The 25,937-nt window shown below is 38.3% G+C and overlaps 2 protein-coding genes across 2 annotated transcripts in view; one reads left to right on the plus strand and one right to left on the minus strand.

Annotated features, from left to right (window-relative positions):
* Window positions 1–25,937, plus strand: part of PAWR (pro-apoptotic WT1 regulator) — a 117,022-nt gene that overhangs the window by 16,959 nt on the left and 74,126 nt on the right. The window lies entirely within an intron of this gene.
* Window positions 6,656–7,740, minus strand: LOC122427058 (peptidyl-prolyl cis-trans isomerase-like 3). The gene is made up of 2 exons (XM_043446226.1): window positions 7,666–7,740; window positions 6,656–7,504 (listed from the first exon to the last, which is right to left on the minus strand). Exon 2 carries the CDS (start codon window positions 7,361–7,363, stop codon window positions 6,878–6,880), a length of 486 nt encoding a protein of 161 aa, XP_043302161.1. The 5' UTR covers window positions 7,364–7,504; window positions 7,666–7,740; the 3' UTR covers window positions 6,656–6,877.

Below are 25,937 nucleotides of genomic sequence, written 5' to 3' on the forward strand. Positions count from 1 at the left end.
TTCCCTGATGGTGCAGTGGATAAGAATCTGCCTGCCAGTTCAGGGGACGCGGGTCTGATCCCTGGTTGGGGAAAGTTCTCCGTGTCATAGAGCGGTTAAGCTTGTGCACCACGGCTGCTGAGCCCACATGCCGCACTGCTGCAGTGAGGGGCCCTTCACCGGGACAGAGGGGCCTGCCGCTGCAGTGAGGGGCCCTTCACCGCGACAGAGAGGCCTGCCACTGCAGTGAGGGGCCCTTCACCGGGACAGAGGGGCCTGCCACTGCAGTGAGGGGCCCTTCACCGCGACAGAGGGGCCTGCCACTGCAGTGAGGGCCCAGTGCCGCAGCAGCAACAGCAAGTTAGCAAAGAGAATAGCAGAGCAGAAAGAAAGCAGCTTTCAGCTATACCTGGTTCTGAAATAAGTATTTGAATGTGGTGTTTTCCTTTTTAAACCTTACCTTTCATTGATATGCCATTTATTTTAATGTCCTCAACTCTTAGCTCATTGCTTCCTAATGAATAATTAAGACTTTATTGAGAATGAGGTAGATATTTCTGAATAAATGATTTCATTTATAAATTATACTTCCTCCTGGATTCTTCCTCTAAAAATCGCAAAATCTTGAAGTTGACTTGAAATTGGAGTTCAGTTGGTGATAGCCCTTTTTTATTGTGAACTACAGTAGGTAATGCTACCCATTCCAGTGAATAGTTGAGGATAACAAATACTAGAAAATACCTGCCAAGAAATTTGTGGGCATAAGAGTCAGTTACAGTAATTGCTGTTATTTTGCAATTTTGTAAATTATTCCCTTTGCATCATTTGTGTCTCAGGAAACCTTTTTTTTTTAATGTCAAGTGGAATTTTTTAGAATGAAACTGCGTTAAAGATATTTTTAGCATTTTATAACCCACTAATTTTTCTATGAAGAGTTTCATTGTTACTGATTGGAATTTTTTGTTCAGGAAAAAAAAAATTGTAGTAGTATCACATAAGATGGGCATGATAATGATAAAATATTTTGCCCATTTAGTTTTATCAAAATAAAACAAATCTAGGGACAGATTTGATAGTTTCATTTGTTGTTGTTTTTCAATAGTCTATTTTTAAGAGCGGTCTTAGGGTCACAATAAACTTGAGTGTGAATTGTGGAGATTGCCCACATATCTCCTCCCCCTCCATGTGCAGAGCTTTCCCCATTATCAACATTCCCTACCAGAGCAATATATTTGTAAGAGCTGATGAACCTACACAGACACCCTAAGTCCATGGTTTACATCCTGGTTCACTCTTGGTGTTGTAAGTTCTGTGGGTTTGGACAAGTGTATAAAGATATATATCTACCGACATAGTACTGTACAGAGTAGTTCCACTGCCCTAAAAATCATCTGTGCTCTGCCTATGCAGATCTGCTCCTAACCCCTGGCAAACACTGATCTTACTCCTGTCTCCATAGTTTGCCTTTTAGTACATCATATAGTAGGTAGTCTTTTCATATTGGCTTCTTTTGCTTAGTAATATGCATTTAAGTTTCTTCCATATCTTTTCATGACTTGATAGCCTATATCTTTTTTAGCACTGAATCATAGTCCATTGTCTGGTTTATTTATCCATTCATCTACTGAAAGATATCTTGGTTGCTTCCGCGTTTTGGCAGTTATGAATAAAGCTGTTATAAACATCCATGTACAGGGTTTTGTGTGGACATAGTTTTCAGCTTCTTTGGATAAATACCAAGAAGCATGATCGATAAATTATATGGTAAGACTATGTTTAGCTTTTTAAGAAACTGTCAAACGTTTATCTTTAACAGTGGCTGTATTATTTCCATCAGCAATGAATAAGTTTCTGTTGCTCTGTATCTTCAACAGCATTTGGGGTTGTTACTGTTCCTGATTTTGGCCATTCTAATACATACGTGATGGTACCTTGTTTTAATTTACATTTCCCTGATGACTCATAATGTGGAGCATCTTTTTATATGCTTGTTTGCCATCTGTGTATCTTTCTGATGAAGTGTCTGTTAACAGGTCTTTGGCCCATTTTTTTTTTTTTTTTTTCCGCCCATTTTTAAATTGACTTGTTTATTTTGCTGAGCTTTAGAGTTCTTTGTATATTTAGGATAACAGTCCTTTTTCAGACTTGTCTTTTTTTGGCCATGCCACATGGCATGCAAGGCATGCGGGATCTTAGTTCCCTACCAGAGATGGAACCTGTGCTCCCTTCAGTGGAAGCATGGAAGTCTTAACCACTAGACTGCCAGGGAAGTCCTAAGATGTGTCTTTTCTAACTGTTTTCTCTCAAATTGTGATTTGTCTTCTTGTCCTCTTGACAGTGTCTTTTGCAGAGCAGAAAGTTTTAATTTTAATGTCTAGTTCATCAATTATTTCTCTTCATAGATTGTACCTCTGGTGTTGTATCTAAAACATCATCGCCAGGGACTTCCTGGTGGTTCAGTGGTTAAGAATCTGTGCTTCCACTACAGGGGACCCAGGTTTGATCCCTGGTCGGGAAGCTAAGATCGCATGTGCCTGTGGTCAACTAAGCCCAGTTGCCACGGCTAGAGAAGGCCCCACCCACTGCAACTAGAGAGAAAAAGCCCAAGCACTGCAATTAAGATCCACTGCAGCCAAAAATAATTTTAAAAATTAAATTAAAAAAACAGATCATTGCCAGACCCAAGGTCATCTAGATTTTCTTCTATGTGAGTTGTCTTCTATGTGCTTTATAATTTTAAGCTTTGCGTTTAGATTTGTGATCCATTTTGAGTTAATTTTTATGAATGGTATAGGTCTGAATCTTGATTCTTTCTTTTGCACGTGGATGTCCAGTTGTTCCAGACCATTTAATCTTAACTCCTTTGTCAGTTAACTGTATTTATGCGGATCTGTTTCTGGGCTCTCTGTTTCATTTCTCCTGTTGGCCTGTTCTTTCACCAGTGCCACAGTGTCTTGATTATTATCGCTTTATACTGAGTCTTGAAGTTGTATTGTGTCAGTTCTCCAGCTTTGATCTTCTTCAATATTGTGTTGACTACTCTGGGTCTTTGGCCTCTCTATATAAACTTGAGAATCAGTTTGTCAATACCTATGAAAATCACTTGCTGGCCTTTTGATTGTGCTCTCGGTGAATCCATAGATCAGGTTGGAAAGAACTGAAATCTTGACAGTGTTGGATTTTTCTGACCGTGAACACAGAATGTCTGTATTTAGTTCTTCTGGTATCGTTTCATCAGAATCGTTTTCCTCATATAGCTGTTGCACGTATTTCATTAAATTTACCTAAATATTTCATTTTAGGGAGAGCTAATGTAAATATATTTTGTTTTTAATTTCAAATTCCACTTGTTCATTGCTGGTATATAGGAAAATTATTGATTTTGAAAATAATAAGCATATATTCTGCAGCCTTGCTGTAATTGATCATTAGTTCTAGAGATTTTTTGACGATTCTTTCATCTTTCAGTTTTTATACATAGGTGATCATGTCATCTGTGAACAGTATTATTTCTTCCTTCCCAATCTGTATACATTTCACTTCCTTTTCTTACTACATTAACTGGGATGATAGTTTCATTTTTTTAAGTTTAAATTACCTGATTGCCTGGTAATCTTTGAGAATAGTTTTAAAAATAGTAAAATCTCTTTGTAATTTATTAAGTTTCCATGCATCTTTCTTTTAGACTTTGGTTACATACTATCAAATATGGAAGCTTTTAAAAAGTTGTTGTTAAAACTGTTTACTTTGTTAAAATAGGGGAAAATAATAACAAATTTGCTTTAGTGCAAAGAATGAAGCAGTATGATTAACAACTTTTATTTCTTTCTTGTTTAAAACAAACACCTATCTTTAGCTTTTTATGATCCGTGGGTTAAAAATACTGGCATTCTTTTTTTAGAAAGGTAATCCATTAAAAGCAAAGAATAACTGGTATTTAAGGAATAAGTTATACAAAATGTAGTCCACTGGAGAAAGGAATGACAAATCACTTCAGTATTCTTGCCTTGAGAACCCCATAAACAGTGTGAAAAGGCAAAAAGATAGGACACTGAAAGATGAACTCACCAGGTCGGTAGATGCCCAATATGCTACTGGAGGTCAGTGGAGAAATAATTCTAGAAAAAAATGAAGAGATGGAGCCAAAGCAAAAACAACACCCAGTTGTGGATGTGACTGGTGATAATGCAGGGTCTGATGCTGTAAAGAGCAATACTGCATAGGAACCTGGAATGTTAGGTCCATGAATCAAGGCAAATTGGAAGTGGCCAAACAGGAGATGGCAAGAGTGAACGTTGACATTTTAGGAATCAAAGAACTAAAATGGACTGGAATGGGTGAACTTAACTCAGATGACCATTATATCTACTTCTGTGGGCAAGAATCCCTTAGAAGAAATGGAGTAGCCCTCATAGTCAACAAAAGAGTCTGAAATGCAGTACTTGGATGCAATCTCAAAAATGACCGAATGATCTCTGTTGATTTACAAGGCAAGCCATTCAATATCATGGTAATCCAAGTCTGTGCCCCTACCAGTAATGCTGAAGAAGCTGAAGTTGAACAGTTCTATGAAGACCTACAAGACCTTTTAGAACTCGCACCCAAAAAAGATATCCTTTTCATTAGAGGGGACTGGAATGCAAAAGTAGGAAGTCAAGAAACACCTGGAGTAACAGGAAAATTTGGCCTTGGAGTACAGAAGTAGGGCAAAGGCTAATAGTTTTGCCAAGAGAACACACTGGTCATAGCAAACACCCTCTTCCAACAACAAAAGAGAAGACTCTACACATGGACATCACCAGATGGTCAACACTGAAATCAGATTGATTATATTCTTTGCAGCCGAAGATGAAGAAGCTCTATACAGTCAGCAAAAACAAGACTGGGAGCTGACTGTGACTCAGATCATGAACTCCTTATTGCCAAATTCAGACTTAAATTGAAGAAAGTGGGGAAAAGCACTAGATCATTCAGGTATGACCTAAATAAAATCCCTTAATGATTATACAGTGGAAATGAGAAATAGATTTAAGGGACTAGATGTGATAGAGAGCCTTATAAACTATGGACGGAGGTTTGAGACATTGTACAGGAGACAGGGATCAAGCCATCCCCAAGAAAAAGAAATGCAAAAAGGCAAAATGGCTGTCTGAGGAGGCCTTACAAATACCTGTGAACAGAAGAGAAGCGAAAAGCAAAGGAGAAAAGGAAAGATATACCGATTTGAATGCAGAGTTCCAAAGAATAGCAAGGAGAGATAAGAAAGCCTTCTTTCAGTCAAGAAAACAGCAGGTCAGGAAAACAATAGAGTGGGAAAGACTAGAGATCTCTTCAAGAAAATTAGAGATACCAAGGGAACATTTCATGCAAAGATGGGCTCAATAAAGAACAAAAATGGTATGGACCTAACTGAAGCAGAAGGTATTAAGAAGGCATGGCAAGAACATACAGAAGAACTGTACAAAAAAGATCTTCACGACCCAGATAATCACGATGGTGTGATCACTCACCTAGAGCCAGACATCCTGGAATGTGAAGTCAAGTGGGCCTTAGGAAACATCACTACTAACAAAGCTAGTGGATGTGATGGAATTCCAGTTGAGCTATTCCAAATCCTAAAAGATGATGCTGTGAAAGTGCTGCACTCAATATGCCAGCAAATTTGGAAAACTCAGCAGTGACCACAGGACTGGAAAAGGTCAGTTTTCATTCCAGTCCCAAAGAAAGGCAATGCCAAAGAATGCTGAAACTATCGCACAATTGCACTCATCTCACACGCTAGTAAAGTAATGCTCAAAATTCTCCAAGCCAGGCTTCAGCAATACATGAACCATGAACTTCCAGATGTTCAAGATGGTTTTAGAAAAGGCAGAGGAACCAGAAATCAAGTTGCCAACATCCGCTGGATCATCGAAAAAGCAAGAGAGTTCCAGAAAAACATCTATTTCTGCTTTATTGACTATGCCAAAGCCTTTGACTGTGTAGATCACAGTAAACTGTGGTGGGAAATTCTGAAAGAGATGGGAATACCAGACCACCTGACCTGCCTCTTGAGAAACCTGTATGCGGGTCAGGAAGCAACAGTTAGAACTGGACATGGAACAACAGACTGGTTCCAAATAGGAAAAGGAGTACATCAAGGCTGTATATTGTCACCCTGCTTATTTAACTTATATGCAGAGTACATGATGAGAAACGCTGGGCTGGCGGAAGCACAAGCTGGAATCAAGATTGCTGGGAGAAATATCAATCACCTCAGATATGCAGATGACACCACTCTTATGGCAGAAAGTGTACAAGAACTAAAGCGCCTCTTGATGAAAGTGAAAGAGGAGAGTGAAAAAGTTGGCTTAAAGCTCAGCCTTCAGAAAACTAAGATCATGGCTTCTGGTCCCATCACTTCATGGCAAATAGATGGAGAAACAGTGACTGACTTTATTTTTTTGAGCTCCCAAGTCACTGCAGATGGTGACTGCAGCAATGAAATTAAAAGATGCTCACTCCTTGGAAGGAAAGTTAAGACCAACCTAGACAGCATATTAAAAAACAGAGACATTACTTTGTCAACAAAGGTCCATCTAGTCAAGGCTATGGTTTTTCCAGTGGTCATGTATGGATGTGAGAGTTGGACTATAAAGAAAGCTGAGCACCGAAGAATTGATGCTTTTTTTTTAAACAGGTTTTTTTTTTTTTTAATTAAAGAAATGCATTAGATAATAGTCATAGAATATGCTCTAAAAATAGGACTAAACACTGCTTGGCCCCTCTTGGTACCAGCACCTCACAGAAGATCTTAGTTGTAAACAAGCTGCAATCTTTGACATAATTAAAACTGAGTGAACCATAATAGGTGTGTTCCTTGAATAGTTTGCCAAGTATTTGTCCAGGTCTATTATAGCTACTGAGCAAATGGGTTGGCATGAATAGTTACGTCCTTAATGTGTACATCGTTAAGAGGTCGATATGTCTTCTCATTTACGGGTAATTTCTCCAGTTCATCTAGAGTCTCCAGACCATTTATCACCTTGCCAAATACTGTGTATTTCATGTCCAGATGTGGCTGCTTCCCATAGGTGATGAAAAACTGAGAGCCATTAGTATTTGGGCCATTATTAGCCGTAGATACAACACCTCTAACATTGTGCTTAAGATATTCACTATATTCGTCTCCAAACTTCTTGCCCCAGATACTGTTACCTCCCCTTCCGGTACCTGTTGGATCTCCTGTTTGAACCATGAAACCCTTGATATTTCTATGAAATATGCAGCCATTGTAGTAATTACTGGCACAAAGAGCCAAGAAATTTTCACATGTTTTGGGTGTCCTTTCACAGAAGACTTCTATTTTAATATCACCTACATCTGTATGCAATGTCACCGACATTTTCTTTCTTGATGGTTTCAGGAAGCACTGTTCCTTTCTCAGAGTTTATTGAGAGAAGTTCAAAAACAAGCCTTTAACCACTTCGATTAGCACAGTTGTTGTTAAAACAGCAAAGATGCAATCGTAGGTGCCCCCACGGGTCTGTAGATTCAAAATGCCACCGGAAGTTGAGCAAGAGACCCATTAGAGAGAACGCCCCTTGCCTGTTTGCGTCCTCCCTTCCCCCATCCCTGTCTGTAACCCAAATGAGAAGAACTAGGGAGAGAATGTATGATTTGTTCCCCACCAGGAACACTTCTGACCTTGAAAGGGGGCTCTTTCAATAATTACACTAGGACAAGAAGCGTTAATTCTGGACAACCTCTAGAATTGCCTTGGGCTCGAACGTAAAATGGCAGAATTGATGCTTTTGAACTGTGGTGTTGGAGAAGACTTTTGAGAGTCCCTTGGACTGCAAGGAGATCAACCAGTCCATCTTCAAGGAGATCAGTCCTGAGTGTTCACTGGAAGGACTGATGCTGAAGCTGAAACTCCAATACTTTGACCACCTGATGCGAAGAACTGACTCATTTCAAAAGACCCTGATGCTGGGAAAGATTGAAGGCAGGAGGAGAAAGAGACAACAGAGGATGAGGTGGTTGGATGGCATCACTGACTCAATGGAGATGAGTTTGAGTAAACTCTGGGAGTTGGCGATGGACAGGAAAGCCTGACATGCTGCAGCCCATGGCGTCACAAAGAGTCGGACACGACTGAGCGCCTGAACTGAAGTTATTCAACAGTTTCATTGTAGTTTTCCATTTATTACCTAATTTTTTTTTTTAAAGAGCATTTGAGAGTTCAAGTAACAATAGATTATCAAGATAATTGTTAGAGTTGCTTCTTTTGGAGGGCTTGCAAATGAAGCCTAATTTGGGGTGATTATTGGATGGGGAGATGCTATTTAAATATGTTCCTTAGTTCTATGGTTATGATGACTGTATTTCTCAAACCAATAATAACGATATATGACCTGATGACAAGGCAAAGTATTTGAAACCTGGATGATACTGGAAGAATAGACATGACCCTAGGCTATGGTATGGCTTACTCTTGTCATGTGGAGAAAGTTTTGAGGTTTGTGTGATTCATAAATCTGTTCTGCAAGTTACTTAAAATTCTGTTAAAATCAGTGCAGGAAACCCTCAGTGTAATATTACTGGTCTTATATCCTTGATCTTTATGTAGCCTCCATTGGATGGGGAATCTTATATATAGCTCAAGCCAATAACTTTTAGGACTAGTCTTTCAGCACCTCTAGGACTGAAGACTTTGAGAGCAAAATGTAAAGGAGACTCATCAAAGTCCATATCTGAAATAGAAAAGGACAGGAGTGAATTTTTAGCGTGCGCCCATTCCTTCCATTCTATGGCTCGGTTTGACCTTTTCTTCATTTCAGGGCCTTGGCCATAGCACACAATTAGAAACATGTGTGTGTAAGCATGTTGGTGTTTGTCTGTGAGACAGTATCCTTCTAGTGAGAAGTCCCTGCGTGCTGTCCTGATCCTTCTCTTTTCATTTGTCCTGTCTATAACCTTCGTTCTTACCAGGTGTTGTTTTGTTTTTGCGTTTTGTTTGATACTCTTGGAGGTGAAGAGTTCAGAAATAAGATGCTGGAATAACCAAAGACATAATGTTCAGGATTACAGGCAGCTTAATGGGAAGAAATACTGGTTATAAGTATGTACCCTGTGTGTAAATATAATACCCAGGTCAATAATTTTCAACTTTGGGCAATCTTATTTCATCTATTTCCCCCAGTTCCCATTATTTTGAGGCAATTGTAGAATCATGCCATTTCATTGTAAACAGTATAAATTTATAAAGATAAGAGTTCTTTAATAATAACCACAATACCACTATTATGTATAAATAATAATTCCTTAGTATCAAATATCCAGTGTTCAGATTTCCATGATTATCTCATGCATGTTTTTTACATTTTTCCCAAATAAGATCTGTAGTTCAATGCAATTGGTTGTTGTGCCTCTTAAATTTCTTTTAATCTTCACATTCTTCCTCTTTTATTCTTTTGCAGTTTATTGTTTGATTAAAGCTGATTGTCCTGTGCTGACTGCATCCACATGGTGGTGTTTAATACAATCCTCTTAATTTGTATTTCCTGTAAACACGTAGATTTTGATTTCAACTAGATGTTTGATCAGATTCATGTTCAGTATTATTTTCTCAAGAATACTTAATAGGTAGTACTTTGTATTCCCAGGAGGATTAAAACCCTGGTCAACTCTTTTTCTGTGATGTTAGCAGGTATTGATGAATTCCCTAGATCATCTGTTCCCCAAGCTTTTTAGTTTCAGGATACCTTTATATTCTTTGTTGTTGTTCAGTCATTCAGTTGTGTCCGACTCTTTGCGACCCCATGGACTGCAGCCAGGCTTCCCTGTCCTTCACTGTCTCCTGGAGCTTGCTCAAACTCATGTCCATTGAGTCAGTGATGCCATCCAACCATATCATCCTCTGTTGCCCCTTTGTACTCCTGGCCTCAATCTTTCCCAGCATCAGGGTCTTTTCCAGTGAGTTGACTCTTTGCTCAGGTGGCCAAAGTATTTATCGGAGCTTCAGATTTAGTATCAATCCTTTCAGTCAATATTCAGGGTTGGTTTCCTTTAGAATTGACTGGTTGGATCTCCTTGATGTCCTCGGGGCTTTCAAGAGTCTTGTCCAACACAACAGTTCAAAAGCATCAATTCTTTGATGGTCAACTTTCTTTATAGTCCAACTCTCACATCCATACACGACTACTGCAAAAGCCACAGCTTTGATGAGACGGACCTTTGTGGGCAAGTTATGTCTCTGCTTTTTAATACACTGTCTAGGTTTGTCACAGCTTTTTTTCCAAGGTGCAAGTGTCTTTTAATTTCATGGCTGCAGTCATCATCCACAGTGATTTTGGAACCCAAGAAAATAAAGTCTCTCACTGTTTCCATTTTTTCCCCTTGTATTTGACTTGAAGTGATGGGATTGTATGCCATGATCTTCATTTTTGGAATGTGAAGTTTTAAGCCAGCTTTTTCACTGAATTTTTATATTCTTAAAAATTATTAAAAACCCTAAGGACATTCGTTTATTGTAAATGTTATTATATCTATTGGTGTTTACCTTATTAGGAAAAAAGCTAAAAAAATTTAGAAATGTCTGTTACTTCTTTAAAAATAACAATAATAAACTCACTGTATGTTTAAATAAACATTTTTCTGAAAACTATTTTCCGAAACAGAAACTTAGTGAGAAGAATGGTCTTATTTTACATATTTGTAAATCTCTTTATTGTCTGGCTTAAAAGAAGACAGCTGGATTCTCATATCTGCTTTATTCTTTAGTCTGTCATGATATTACTTATCATTTAATCTCTAGAAACTTCATGTACACTCATGAGAGTGTGTGTGTGTGTGTGGGGGGGGATGAGTAACATCTTAGTATCATTGTAATAATACTTAGTATCATTGTAATAATATAGTCTAAAGCTGTCATTTTTCTAGTAGTCATGTATGGATGTGAGAGTTGAACCATAAAGAAGGCTGAGTGCCGAAGAGTTAATGTTTTCGAATTGTGGTTCTGGAGAAGACTGGAGAGGCCTCTGTCTGCAATGAGATCAAATCAGTCAATCCTAAAGGAGATCAGCACTGAATATTCATTGGAAGGACTGATGCTGAACCTACACTACTTCGGCCACTTAATGTGAAGAGCTGACTCATTGGAAAGACTCTGATGTTGACAAAGATTGAAGGCAAAAGGAGAAGAGGTCGGCAGAGGACGAGATGGTTAGAGAGCATCACTGACTCAGTGGACGTGAGTTTGAGCCAACTCTGGGAAATTGTGAAAAACAGGGAAGCCTGGCATGCTCTAGTCCATGGGGTCACAAAGAGTGGGACACACCTTAACAACTGAACAACAACAACAGTTATTGTAGAATATTTTTGATTCTGCAGATTCTCTGAAAGGGTTTTGGGGACCCACAGGGGTTCCTTGGACCTTGTTTTGGTGTCTGCTAATTTATCTTCATTTTATTATGGAGTTGCAAAATGGTGATACTCTAATTCTTATTACCTTGGAATTTATTAGTTGGAGTGTTTTATAAAGAATGCCTTTCTTTTATCAACTATTTATTAATAATTACCTTGAGATGTGGTTTGTACAAATAAGGTAGGCTCAATGCGTGGTTCTTTCCCTTTAGAGAGATGGAAGCTTTATTGCATTTGTTTCACCATGTAAGAGAAAGGACCATGAAGCCCCTCTTTGTACTAATTGAAGCCATTGCTTACAGTTAGAATCTTCTAGAAGGAAAGGGTAGCCCTCTGCTAATACATTTGAGTTGCCTTCTTAAATTATTAAGGTGTAGTTTGTATCTTACAGGTTTCTTATTTAGTAGTACATCATATAACATTGTAATCTTTTTAAGAAACTACTAGAAGAAGCTAAAAAGGATTGAAGGCTTCCAGGGTATCTGATGCTTTTAGAAATTGGTGAAGATTAACAAGATAATGTCTGTGAATTGTTTAAAGCTCTTGTATATTGTGAAATATATTACTGTTAACTCCATAGAAGGAAGAATATAGGCTTTATTATGGGATATTAAGTTTTGCTGCAGTTTGATTTTAGAAAACTGAGCTTTCTAATCTAATTCCAGAATTGCTTCCCCAATTTGAGCACTCTTGAAGCAACACTGGGAGTTGTAAGCTGTCATAAATGATAAAATCCAGAAACTGAAACTTGGAATGGAATGAAGTTTGGAGAGAGAAGATATGTGTCAGAGCAGTATAAGCAATAGATTAATTAGGCATAATAAAACTTAATTTCTTAATTCATCTTCCCCACAAATGAAAGGGGAAAGTCATCTTAATTTCTTACTTGTGTATACTTGAGATGAAATGTAGTCAGTTTTCCTGTACTTAACAATTTTTATTTTAGTTGACTTTTGGAATTTTTATGATACAATAGAAATATGCTGAGATGAGTTTATTGAGCCAACCATCTATAGATCTTAAAATATTTGGCAGTTTAAATAGCTATTTAATGTGGACTGGAAGTGAGAACGACGTGAGTTGAAGGATATAAGTTGAAACAAACAGAATAATCTGTCATCAAAATAAATCTTTTCTAGTAGACTTAATCTCTTGTTGTTTTTGGACCTGGTAAAAATTATTTTAGAGATTAGAATTTAATAGCATAGTTATGGTTAGATGGTATCTGTTTTAGTTTTATTTGTAGACTATAAGAAAAATTTTAAAATATTTATATATTTTGATGACTATACTACCCAAAGCAATCTGTAGATTCAATGCAATCCCTATCAAGCTACCAACGGTGTTTTTCACAGAACTAGAACAAATAATTTCACAGTTTGTATGGAAAAACAAAAAACCTCGAATAGCCAAAGCAATCTTGAGGAAGAAGAAAGGAACTGGAGGAATCAACCTGCCTGACTTCAGGCTCTACTACAAAGCCACAGTCATCAAGACAGGATGGTACTGGCACAAAGACAGAGATATAGATCAATGAAACAGAATAGAAAGCCCAGAGATAAATCCACGTACCTATGGACACCTTATCTTTGACAAAGGAGGCAAGGATATACAATGGAAAAAAGACAACCTCTTTAACAAATGGTGCTGGGAAAACTGGTCAACCACTTGTAAAAGAATGAAACTAGAACACTTTCTAACACCATACACAAAAATAAACTCAAAATGGATTAAAGATCTAAATGTAAGACCAGAAACTATAAAACTCCTAGAGGAGAACATAGGCAAAACACTCTCCGACATGAATCACAGCAGGATCCTCTATGACCCACCTCCCAGAATATTGGAAATAAAAGCAAAAATAAACAAATGGGACCTAATGAAACTTAAAAGCTTTTGCACAACAAAGGAAACTATAAGCAAGGTGAAAAGACAGCCCTCAGATTGGGAGAAAATAATAGCAAACGAAGCAACAGACAAAGGATTAATCTCAAAAATATACAAGCAACTCCTGCAGCTCAATTCCAGAAAAATAAATGACCAAATAAAAAAATGGGCCAAAGAACTAAACAGACATTTCTCCAAAGAAGACATACAGATGGCTAACAAACACATGAAAAGATGCTCAACATCACTCATTATCAGAGAAATGCAAATCAAAACCACAACGAGGTAGCATTACACGCCAGTCAGAACGGCTTAGCTATCCAAAAGTCTACAAGCAATAAATGCTGAGGAGGGTGTGGAGAAAAGGGAACCCTCTTACACTCTTGGTGGGAATGCAAACTAGTACAGCCACTATGCAGAACAGTGTGGAGATTCCTTAAAAACCTGGAAATAGAACTGCCATATGACCCAGCAATCCCACTCCTGGCATACACGCCAAGGAAACAAGAACTGAAAGAGACATGTGCACCCCAATGTTCATCGCAGCACTGTTCATAATAGCCAGGACATGGAAGCAACCTAGATGCCCATCAGCAGACGAATGGATAAGGAAGCTGTGGTACATATACACCATGGAATATTACTCAGCCATTAAAAAGAATTCATTTGAATCAGTTCTAATGAGATGGATGAAACTGGAGCCCATTATACAGAGTGAAGTAAGCCAGAAAGATAAACACCAATATAGTATACTACCGCATATATATGGAATTTAGAAAGATGGTAATGATAACCCTATATGCAAGACAGAAAAAGAGACACAGATGTATAGAACAGACTTTTGGACTTTATGGGAGAAGGCGAGGGTGGGATGCTCTGAGAGAATAGCATCAAAACATGTATATTATCAAGTGTGAAACTGATCGCCAGTCCAGGTTGGATGCACGAGACAAGTGCTCAGGGCTGGTGCACGGGGTTGACCCAGAGGGATGGGATGGGGAGGGAGGTGGGAGGGGGGGTTAAGGATGAGGAACACATGTAAATCCATGGCTGATTCATGTCAATGTATGGCAAAAACCACTACAATATTGTAAAGTAATTAGCCTCCAAGTAATAAAAAATAAAGGAAAAAAAATAAAATATGTATTTTGAATAATATTTGAATAATACTATTTGATAAATATTGAATAATACTTTTATTTATAGAAATTCATTGAAAGAAGTTAACATTTTTTGGGAGAATCATTTGAGTAGCCACCATCATTCCATGGAAAAATACCTGTTTGGAAAAGAAATTAAATCTTTTCATTCTTTTAATAGTTTTTTTCCCTTTATATATTGGGGGTAATATATCAAACCTCTTTATAGTTGAACCTTATAAATGTTGTTGAATTTTGGAAAAATATTTGGTGAACTTGTCCTTCCTTCCTGGAAGTTGAAGAATTTTCTAGTTTTTAACAAAGAATGAAGTGACTGGATGTTCACTACAAAGTTAAAAAAAATTTTGATAAAAGTAGTGATAGATGCATATTTACTATAGTTACACAATTATCAATATATGTTTTGTTTTCTCTTTTTTTATAAAGGAAAAGCTTTGGAACTTTACCAAAAAAAAAAAAATGCTTACTTTGGCTTTGAAATACTTTAGTATCACAGTTAGAACTTTGAAATGGTTTGGTATCACATTTAGGACTTTCTTCTTAATGCTGTATTTAAAAGCTTTAAATAACTTTCTGAAAAACAATATATGACCCAAAACAAGCTAATTCCATGGATTTAAAAACATAAACAAAAATATACTTTCAGGGCATGTTCAAGTAAATACAGATTCAATATAAAAACATGGTATGATAGTTTGTAGTAACTGATTATATAAAAGTATGACATGACCCTAAAGGGTCAACATTTAGAGAAGACTTAAGGCAGTAAAGAAACTTTTTTGGGTTTAATTTGTTAGACACACACACACACACACACACACACACACATTTTTTTTTTTAATGGAGGGAGGATTTTGTAGAGGTGTAGTGAAAGAATGGGACTTCCCTGGTGACTCAGACAGTAAAGAATCTGCCTAACACATAGTGAAAAAGAAGGATCATTCTGGTCTTCTGGGATCCTAGGTGGCACAATGATAAAGAATTCTCCTGCCAATTGCACCAGGAGGTAGAGGAGACATGGGTTCAATCCTTGAGTTGGACAGATCCCCTGGAGTTGGAAATGGCAACCTGCTCCAGTATTCTTGCCTGGAGAATCCCATGGACAGAGAAGCCTGGAGGGCTGCAGTCCATGGGGTCCAAAAGAGTCAGACGTGCCTGAGCAGCTGAGCATGCACATAGCCTTTCAAGTAATGAAAACGCACTTCAGAAAACCATTTGGGAATTAGTTACAGCCCCAGACCTTGAATTGGTAGTCTCTAGTGACTGACTATTTAAAGGACTGTTTTTAGCTTTGTATAGCTTTTTGAAAATAACCATTTATGAAAAAATAGGTAAATAATCCTGTTAAATTTCTTACTAGGTCTGGTTATTTTTAATAGGTAAATTTTTATTTAGGATGTAAAATAAACTTCTTTATTATAAGCTGCTACTGCTGAATGTTCGTGTTCTCCCCTAAATTTTTATATTGAAGCCTAGTCCCCAGTGTGCTGGTATTTGAAGGAGGAGTCTTTGGGAGTTGATTGGGTCATGAAGATGGAGGCCTCCTGAATGGGATTAGGGCCCCTATCAAGGAGGTTCTAGTGATTTACCTTGCTCCTTGCACCACTAAGAAGAGCAAAGAGACCTTCATCTGTGAACCAGGAAGTGGCTCTCCACCGAAGAGTCTGCCAGGGCCTTGATCCTAGCCGCAAGACTGTGAGAAATAAATCTGTCTGTAAGTCATCTAGTCTATGGTATTTTGTTTATGGCAGCCCAAAGGTACTAAGATATGAACAGTTATTCTCTTTGATAATTTCATATTTGCCAATACTTAGTACTTCTCCTGGAATGTTTATTTTGCATGTGCTTTGTAGTTGGATTTATTTTTAATTTTTTAAAAAATTTTATTACACCATAAACACATAGCCTAGTTAACTGCTACATATAGTATGACTTTATTTCATTTATAAGTTGCTGTGTCAGAAGTTCACACTAGCCTGTTTAAAACAAATTTATAAAACTTTAGTTGTCAAATAATCACTAAGGGAGATTTAGTAAGTTTAGGATAGTACCCATGAATTTTCATTTTTTAAAGATTCTACCAGATAATTTTGGTGAATGTGGACCATCAACAGTACCTTTGAAAAATTCTGATTTACAGAATCTATTAATAACTTCATGTTACGTGAAATATGTTACTCAGTTTAAATCAGTTTATTTATCTTGGCTTTCAAAAATTACTTTTTAAAAGACTGCTTAGAGTTATTAAACATTTGGTATTTTGCCTGTGAAGGTAGAGTAAGGAAGTTTGTGAAAATGCTGTTTAAACAATGCTGATCACTAATCATAAAGAAATAATGAAAATGATACTGTGTTGTCATTGTAAATAAAAATACCACAACTTATATGAGGGTTTTTACTTGACAAATATTTTAGGTAAGTGCATTTAATTTATTTAACCCTAACCTTAAAAAGATAGGTGAGTGAATCTCCACTTCCCTAATGAGAAATCTGCACTTGATCAGTTTTACACAAGTAATAACTGATGTAACCAAGGTTGAAATCCATGTTTATCTCATCCTGGAATCCATCCTTCTTAATAGTTAGCATTGTTAATAGTTAACAATATTCAATGGTACTCATTAAGAATAATATGAAGAATAAATATTTAAAATTAATAATTCTTAATAATTATCATTACATTAACAAAATTTGTATATTGAGAAAATGATGAGTAGATAGGTATTTGGTAATGTGAATGTTTATGTTCCCTCTCAAATTGCTCCCTTGGTGTTGCCTTGGAACCCCAGTCACTTACTCTGAATTTACCATCTTTTTTCATATGGAATACAAAGACCTGCTAAGATTCTTTTTGGTTTCCTGCCCATTTTTCCTATCTCTCTTATGATTTTAAGTGTTGATTCCACATTTTAGCATTTATCTTCTGTCCTCTATCCTCTGGAAATAGACCTGATGGGAATGAGTGCCATTTTATGAGTTGAAGTTTGCTGATGCATAAATGGACATTACATGATTTGGTGTAAGCCATTGTGGATTTCTTACTCTGGAATCTGTAAGAGTTGGGTTCTCCCTTTGATCTTAATGTGTGAATGATGCCTTTGTCTTGAAGAAAGGATACAGGGAAGCAAGCTGAACTGAATTCTAGTTCACTTTGATGATGTGGTAGGTCCATGAGTGATGGCCAGAAGAGGAATGTAAGAGGTTAGTGATCCCACGCTGTCTTGATTTACCCAAATGGAGGTGCAGAAGAAAGGGCTAGACACATTAGAGAGATACAGGCTAAAGACTTGAAAGATTTTTTATTTTTCTGTAGCTTTTACCTAGCTTTCCTGATCTTTGATTTGTTAGGATACATCTTAATGTAGTTATTCTAATATCACAGCCTATTTACAGGACTATTGTGAGAATCAAACGAATGTAAAGTATTATCCCTGCAAATGATTTTTATCATTGTTCCTGTCTCAGATGTCTGTATCTTTTAAGCTCTACTGTACTTATTGACTAAGATTTTTCTGTATTTCAGATAACGTTTACTGCATTTCAGCTTCTTTTGAAAAGGTTGTTTTTTAGTTTGAGAATATTTTCTAGCATTTTTGCAAGTGGCAACATTTGGGTTTTCGTTTAGGATATTTTTATTTATTTTTACTTTTTATTGCTTTCCCATTTTACTTTGTAAATATGATTAACCAGGCTATAACCCTTCTATAATTCCCTGAATCCTCTCTCCTCTGAGCCCTGCTTAAAGGTATGGCCCTTTTGAATGTAGTATCTTTTTACTGAAGACACATAGGCTTTTCATAGATGCTTACTGAAATAACTTTTTATGGAGATAAGGGAAAGTGATGAAGGGAGGGAGCTTTGGTTTAATGTAACCTGATGCAAATGCGGCATTGAACTTGGTAGTTAACAAGTTTCCTAGTTCTAATAGGGCTTTAAATTTAGGTGTTACTACTACAAGAATTTGGGGGGAGTAAATAAGAAAGCTATCTTCTTATAACTAAAAGTGAAATATTACCTTAAATGTAATAAATTAACTTTTAAGTTACATGTCCATGATAAAATTTCAAATGGTACAGACAACCAATTACTTTCTTGTGTGCCTTCCAGAGATACTGTCTACTTTTGCCAATAAATATGTATGGATATCCTAAGATTCTTTCTTTCAAGGCTGATGATGAACACTGTCATGAATTTGAAATCGTTTGTTAGTAATTTCCAGGTTAGATATATTATGGCTAAGAGTTTGAAGTATAAGTTCTTAAGGGCAGATTTTTTCCTTAGTTAAGTATATAATATAGTTACTATTTGTATTCTCCAGTTTGTATGATTTCATCTTTTTTCAAAATCCAATAAAATGCTTTTTTACAGTCTTGCTAGAAAGACCGTTCTGGATTTTAGGGGAGAGGTCTGGCCAAGAGATAAGAGTTTGGAGGTAGTCAGTTTACAGCAGTAGTTTTTGTGTTTTAGCACACATCATCCCCTGGAGGGCTTGTTATACACACAGTGCTGGCGTCCACCCAGCGTCCAATTCAGCAGGTCTGGGTTGGTGTCCCAGAATGGCATTTCTAACTTGCTCCAAAGTGATACTGATGCTACTGTGATTCTGCACTTTGAGCATCAGTGATCTGTTCTGTTTAAACCATGTGAAAGTAGACAGATTGAGTTAGCTTGGGTGTAAAAGAGCTGAAGTTCTGAGAGCTGAGTCCCTTTAATTAATGGAGGCAAGGGGTGGGGTGAGATAGGGTGAGGTGCTGCCAGGTGAAGGAGGAAAGTTCAGGTGGTCAAGTAAATGTGGAAGAAGATCTTTTGTGTTTTATCACTCTTGAAAGTTTCAAAATACACACAGACATGGTAAAGTACTTAAGAAATTCCTAAGAAAAGAATCAGATGTTTTAAAGAATGATTCTGTATGTCTGCCTTGAGGGCAGAAAGAAAGGGTTGCAGTAGGGACTGTTTACCATTTCCTCTAGACCAAGGGAGGTTTGGCAGTTAACAAAAGCAAAGTTGTCTGAATGTATGACAAGGGACATGGTATCAGTACAAAGGGCCTAGCGGAGTTTCCTAATTGTGAAGTCAGTTTGCGTGTGCTTGAATTCAAGCCATGTTTGAGAATCATTGACTGGTCCTTGTATTTGTAATTTTTTCTTTTTTTTAATATAACGTTAGATACAATCAGTTCAGTTCAGTCACTCAGTCACGTCCGACTCTTTGTGACCGCATGGACTGCAGCATGCCAGGCCTCCCTTTCCATCACCAACTCCCGGAGTTTACTCAAACTCATGTCCATTGAGTTGGTGATGCCATCCAACCATCTCATCTTCTGTCGTCCCCTTCTCCTCCTGCCCCCAATCCCTCCCAGCATCAGGCTCTTTTCCAGTGAGTCAACTCTTCACATGAGGTGGCCAAAGTATTGGAGTTTCAGCTTCAGCATCAGTCCTTCCAGTGAATATTCAGGACTGATTTTCTTTTAGGATGGACTGGTTGGATCTCCTTTCAGTCCAAGGGCCTCTCAAGAGTCCTCTCCAACACCACAGTTCAAAAGCATCAGTTCTTCTGTGCTTAGCTTTCTTTATAGTCCAACTCTCACATCCATACGTGACTACTGGAAAAACCGTAGCCTTGACTAGACGGACTTTTGTTGGCAAAGTAATGTCTCTGCTTTTTAATATGCTGTCTAGGTTGGTTAAAACTTTGCTTCTAAGAGTAAGCGTCTTTTAATTTCATGGCTGCAGTCACCATCTGCAGTGATTTTGGAGCCCCCAAAAATAAAGTCTGCCACTGTTAGACACAATAGGTACTCAATACATTATAACTTTCACCAGATAATCTATTTTTGGTTCTGGTTTGTTGATATACCACAGAATATTTTAATTTTGCTAGTATAGAGATTTATACTTTTTGTATTGATTTATTGAATTACTCATCCCCCTTTTGCATTAAGTTTTGCAGTTTTACTCTGATACAGAATAAAAGGAGCGGGAAGAAATAAAGCCCTTCTCTTTTAATAGCTTTAGCAGAATAGGTAAACATGAATGTTAGGTATTTGTAGCCTTCAGGTCAGAGAATCTCTTGTTGGTATCACCATACACTGTTTCCCTGTCTAGAATCACTACCACAGGTGGCTACTGAGCTCCTGAAATGTGACTAGTTGAGATGTGCTGAGAGTTTAAAAGACACACTGGATTTTGAAGACTGAAAAAATGTTAATATTAAATTATTAAACATTATTAAAACATTGAACATATATAATGCTTTATATGAATTATAGAAATAATTTTGAGCTATTGGGTCAAATAAAATATATCAAAATTAATTTTATCTGTTTTACTTTTTTAAATGTGGCTACTTAGAAAATTTAATACTACATGTGTCTTACATTTTGTTTCCATTTGACAGCATCGATATGGGAAGAGGAGGAACACAGTGGAAACATGCAACTTTTATTACTTTGGCATTTGTCAGTGGATGAAAGGGAAAGGAGGCGATAACTAGATAGTGAATTTTACGAAAAGATGAACACATATCTGTTATCTTTAAATTGCTTGGCAATAGCAATTAGCATGTGTATTCAAAAGATGTAGTGGTAGAGACTCTTCTATAAATTTTTTGTTTTCTTTTTTTAATAAGCATTAATTATATAAATGACTTTGGAGAGAGAAAACAGCTGTTTATTAATGTGCCCTTTCCTCAAAGAGGTGAGCCATAGTTTTTAAAAAACTAAGTAGACATTTATACTAATTTACATAGATAAGGCTTGACAGTTTGAAGAAAATGAACATATATTATCTGATTTGATCATATTGACCTCATTTTTGGTAATTGTAGAAACAGATTTAATGTTAATGCCACTAATAGGTTTATTATACAAACCAGTGGTACTCAAACTGGTTTGAGTAGGAGAGGACATAGTTTATATCCCAGGTGGTCCGAAGCAACTCTTGAGTAGGAGAGGACATAGTTTATATCCCAGGTGGTCCGAATTGTACTAGTATAGTTGCCCAGTTCTTTGAGGTCTTCTGTACTATTCAGCAGGATCCCCCGTGCCTCATTGGTAGAGAATCCGCCTGGCAGTGCAGGAGATGACATGTTTGATCTTTGGGTTGGGACGATCACCTCGAGAAGGAAATGGTAACCCACTCCAGTATTCTTGCCAGGAAAATGCCATGGACAGAGGAGCCTGGCAGGCTGCAGTCCGTGGGGTGACAGGTAGACGCGACAGGGGGAGTGAGCAGGCGTGCATGTGCTGTTCAGCCCCTCCCGCCCGGTCTCTGAGCACAGCGAGCCCTTCCGGGGTAGGTCACGTACGCGCCGTGCCTCTGTGTGCATGGCGGGCATTTCCATGGAGAGTCCATGTGCGCCCCAGTCTCTGAGCGCACTGAGCCCTTCCGGGGTAGGTCACGGACGCGCCATGCCTCTGTGTGCATGGCGGGCATGTCCATGGAGAGTCAGCAGTACAGCTGTGAGGAGAGTAGAGCTGTATCGGATCAAGTATTCCTTGAAGACCTCTTTTATGAGTTCTGGATATAATATAGGAGAAGATGATGCCTCTGCTTTTTTTTTTTACAGTATTGGAACTATTCTTAATTGGAGGTTAATTCTGTTACACAATGTCTCCCTCTATCCCATCACATATACAAAATTTTTTCCTAAAAATGAGAAGACTAAATACTCTGTTTATAAACTGCAATTTTTAAAAACAAAATTTAGTTAACACTTTTAGTATAGGTAAAATACCCAAATTCACCAAGTACCTGGCTAGATATAGTAATCACAAATCTGAGGACTTAATCTCTTTTAACTTCAATTTGCTCTCTTATAAAATGGGACTAATTCATCTTGGTGTTGATATATGGGTCAGTAGTCATAATAGCATTGATGATAATGACAGTAGAAGCTACTAGGTTTTATTACTAGACACTCTTCCAAGCCTTGGGTGATTGATATTATTACTCCTATTTTATAAATGAAGAAATTGGCTTTATTTGAAATTCAGATTCATGCACTGTTGTGTTCCTTGAATTTACACATTAATGCCCTTGACCACCATGTTATTTAGCACACAGTTAATGATGTTGTTGGGCTTCCCGACATACTCCTGATAGCTTACAGAATGGTGTCAGATTCGTGATCTTGGAAGAAGATTTAGCTTCCTGACCAGGGACCAGGCTTGGTCACTCAAGAGCTTTTGTGTAGCAGAGTTCTATTAAAGTAAGAAAAGGGACAGAGGAAGCTTCTGACATAGACATCAGAAGGGGGCAGAGAGTGCCCCCTCACTAGTCTTATCAAGGCCTTACACACTTTTACCAGACCCACTCCCACAACGTAAGTCTTAAGATAATGGGATTAGAACTAACAATAGAAAGATCTTACCAGACCCATGGGCTTCCCTGGTGGCTCAAGTGGTGAAGAATCTGCCTGCAATGCAGGAGACCCTGGTTCGATTCCTGGATCAGGAAGATCCGATGGAGAATGGATAGGCTCCCCACTCCAGTATTCTTGAGTTTCCCTTGTGGCTCAGCTGGTATAGAATTTGCTTGCAAAGTGGGAGACCTGGGTTCAATCCCTGGGTTGGGATGATCCCCTGGAGAAGGGAATGGCTACCCACCCCAGTATTCTGGCCTAGAGAATTCCATGGACTGTATAGTCCATGGGGTCACACAGACTCGGATGCAACTGAGCAACTTTCACTTTAACTATTGTTGTTTGGTCACTAAATTGTCTCTCACTCTGAAACTCCAAAGACTGTAGCCTTCCAGCATACAGAGTACTCATTAAATGGCAATAGGTTAATAAATAAGCACAAAACAAAATGGCTATAACAAAAAACACTGACTGAATAGAAAGAGTGACAGTCAAGCCAGAGGTTAAAAGGCCAAAATATTTGCTCAAGAGAGGTGGAGAAGAGCATGGTAACACACTCCAGTACTCTTGCCTGGAGAATCCCATGGACACAGGAGCCTGGTAGGCTGTAGTCCATGGGGGTGCAAAGAGTCGGACACGACTACAGCGACTTAGCACTCAGGCACACATTCTACTAGGAGATAATGTAGGAAAAACAGAGATTTGAGCCTGGGGATCCATTTGACTCTAAAGGCAAATGATTTCATTACTTGTAGCTTAGTTATGTTGTTCTTTAGTCAGTAAGTCGTGTCCTACTCTTTTGTGACCCCATTAACTGTAGCCTACCAGGCTTCTCTCTCCATGGGATTTCCCAGGAAGAATACTGGGCTAAGTTGTCATCTCCTTCTCCAGAAGATATTCCTGACCCAGCAATTAAGCCCTTGTCTCCTTCATTGGCAGACAGATTATTTACTGAGCCACCTGGGAAGTCCCTAGTTATCTCTAAAATGTGGAAAATAGTTATCTGGGGTGGTTGTGTAAATGTAACTTTTAAGTGTTACTCTCTGACTCATAGATACTTAGTGAGTTTTAGTGATGATGATTAAGATCATAGATATCTAATGGTAGTATATCCATAATGAATTCTCTTCTCCTCTTGAATTTATCACTCTTGCTCTTTAAAAATATCTTTATAATGATGCAACATATTCATTGATTTTTCTTCTTTTACTTCTAACTTTTTTGCTTTTTTGCATTTGTCGAATTTCTATGGCTTGTACTCTCCCTATGAAATTAGATTGATGTCCAGTTATTGCCGTTCTCATTAAGACTTGGGCAGTTCTTTTTGCAAATACTTGTACATTTATATTGTGCTTTTGTTTTCTATGTCTTTATACTTGTATTTCTCTTTTAATCGCCTCTCACCCCATTCACACTACATTCTGTGTTTTTCACAATGGTCTTTAGTCAGTAAACAGTATTTGGAGACTTATTATATATTCAGTATTGTGCTAGGTGATAGAGATACAGTGATGGGTTTAATAGAGTTTTTCCCTGCTTTCCAGGCAACAAGTATTAAGTGATCATGAGTGGGATGAGTGTCACAAAAGGCTAAGAATAAGGCAGTGCATCTTTTTTTTTTTTTTGGCAGTGCATCTTAAAGTGTGGTTTTGGGTCTAACATTATCATCACCTGGGATCTTGTGAAAAATGCAGATTCTTGGGTTTCTCTCCAGACCTGCTGTCTTAGCGAGCTCTCCAGGTAATGCTGGTGGGTGGTAGAGCTCAAAGACTTTGATGCACGCTGTTAGGAAACTGTGTGACACAGCGGAGCATTCCCATCTTCTGAGGTGGTGAGGGTGGTGGTTGTTGTGTGTGCATATGAACGTTATCCCCATGAAGTGTTTTAGCTCTGTTTGCTTTCCTTCCCTCACTTTTCTTTGCGTTTCTCAGCCCCAGCGCTCCTGCTGCTCGTTTTTGTCTGTTATCTTGAGTGGTCCTGTGGTGCTTTCGTGTCTGCTTTCATTCCTGGTTTCTAGCATGGTCAGTTGATCAGGAAAGAACCAGATTCCCGTCAATGCCACACTGAAGTTTACTCTTGGAAAAAAGATTTTATCTGTGCTGTCTTCTGTTTCCTTCATTCATTTCCTCTGACACTCCTGACTAGGGTAAACCAGTCAGAGGCTGCTCATCACAGCTGACTGCGGAACTCCGAGTACTTGTGTTTATAACCCACCTTGTCTGTTGGAGAAGGGAGTGGCAACCCACTCCAATATTCTTGCCTGGAGAATCCCATGGGCAGAGGAGCCTGGTGGGCTACAGTCCATGGGGTCACAAAGAGTTGGACATAACTGAAGCGACTTAGCACCAGGTCTGTGGTAGATTTGCTTTTAATGACTAGCTGCTGCTGCTGCTGCTAAGTCACGTCAGTTGTGTCCGACTCTGCGCGACCCCATAGACGGCAACCCACCAGGCAGTCCTCCATCCATGGGGTTTTCCAGGCAAGAGTACTGGAGTGGGTTGCCACTGCCTTCTCCGAATGGCTAGCTATGTCTCCTAAACTGTTATCGTGGGCCTGGCACTAAACATAATGAGTACTATATTGTCTTCAGCTTTGTTTTTAAACTTTATTTGTTGCATCCATGTCTAATAAAATAGTTGACTAGAAGGAGTGAATCTTGGGACTTTGTAGTCCATTGGCTAAGACTCGGTGTTTCCAGTGTAGGGGGGTCCAAGTTTGATCCCATCAGGAAACTAGATCCCACATGCCACAACTAAGACCTTGTGCAGCCAAATAAATGAAATAAATGAGTATTTAATAATAACATGTGTATGCTCAGTTGTGTCTGACTCTTTGAGACTGTGGACTCTAGCCTACCAGTCTCTCCTCTGTCCATGGAATTCTCCAGGCGAAAATACTGGAGTGAGTAGCCATTCCCTTCTCTAGGGGACCTTCCTGACCCAGGCATTGAACCTATGTCTTGTGCATTGGCACATTAGCAGGTGGATTCTTTACCATTGAGCCACTTGGGAAGCACAATAATAATAATATGTCCCTCCCCCCTTCCCGCCACCATGCACGCCAAAAGAAGAGTGAAGCTTTTGTTTCCAGGCCCACCCCTCGCACCTCCACCTCTCATCTCTCATATAATTTGTAAAACTGCTT

The sequence above is a fragment of the Cervus canadensis genome, chromosome 25, assembly GCF_019320065.1.
Source record: "Cervus canadensis isolate Bull #8, Minnesota chromosome 25, ASM1932006v1, whole genome shotgun sequence".
Lineage (NCBI taxonomy): Eukaryota > Metazoa > Chordata > Mammalia > Artiodactyla > Cervidae > Cervus > Cervus canadensis.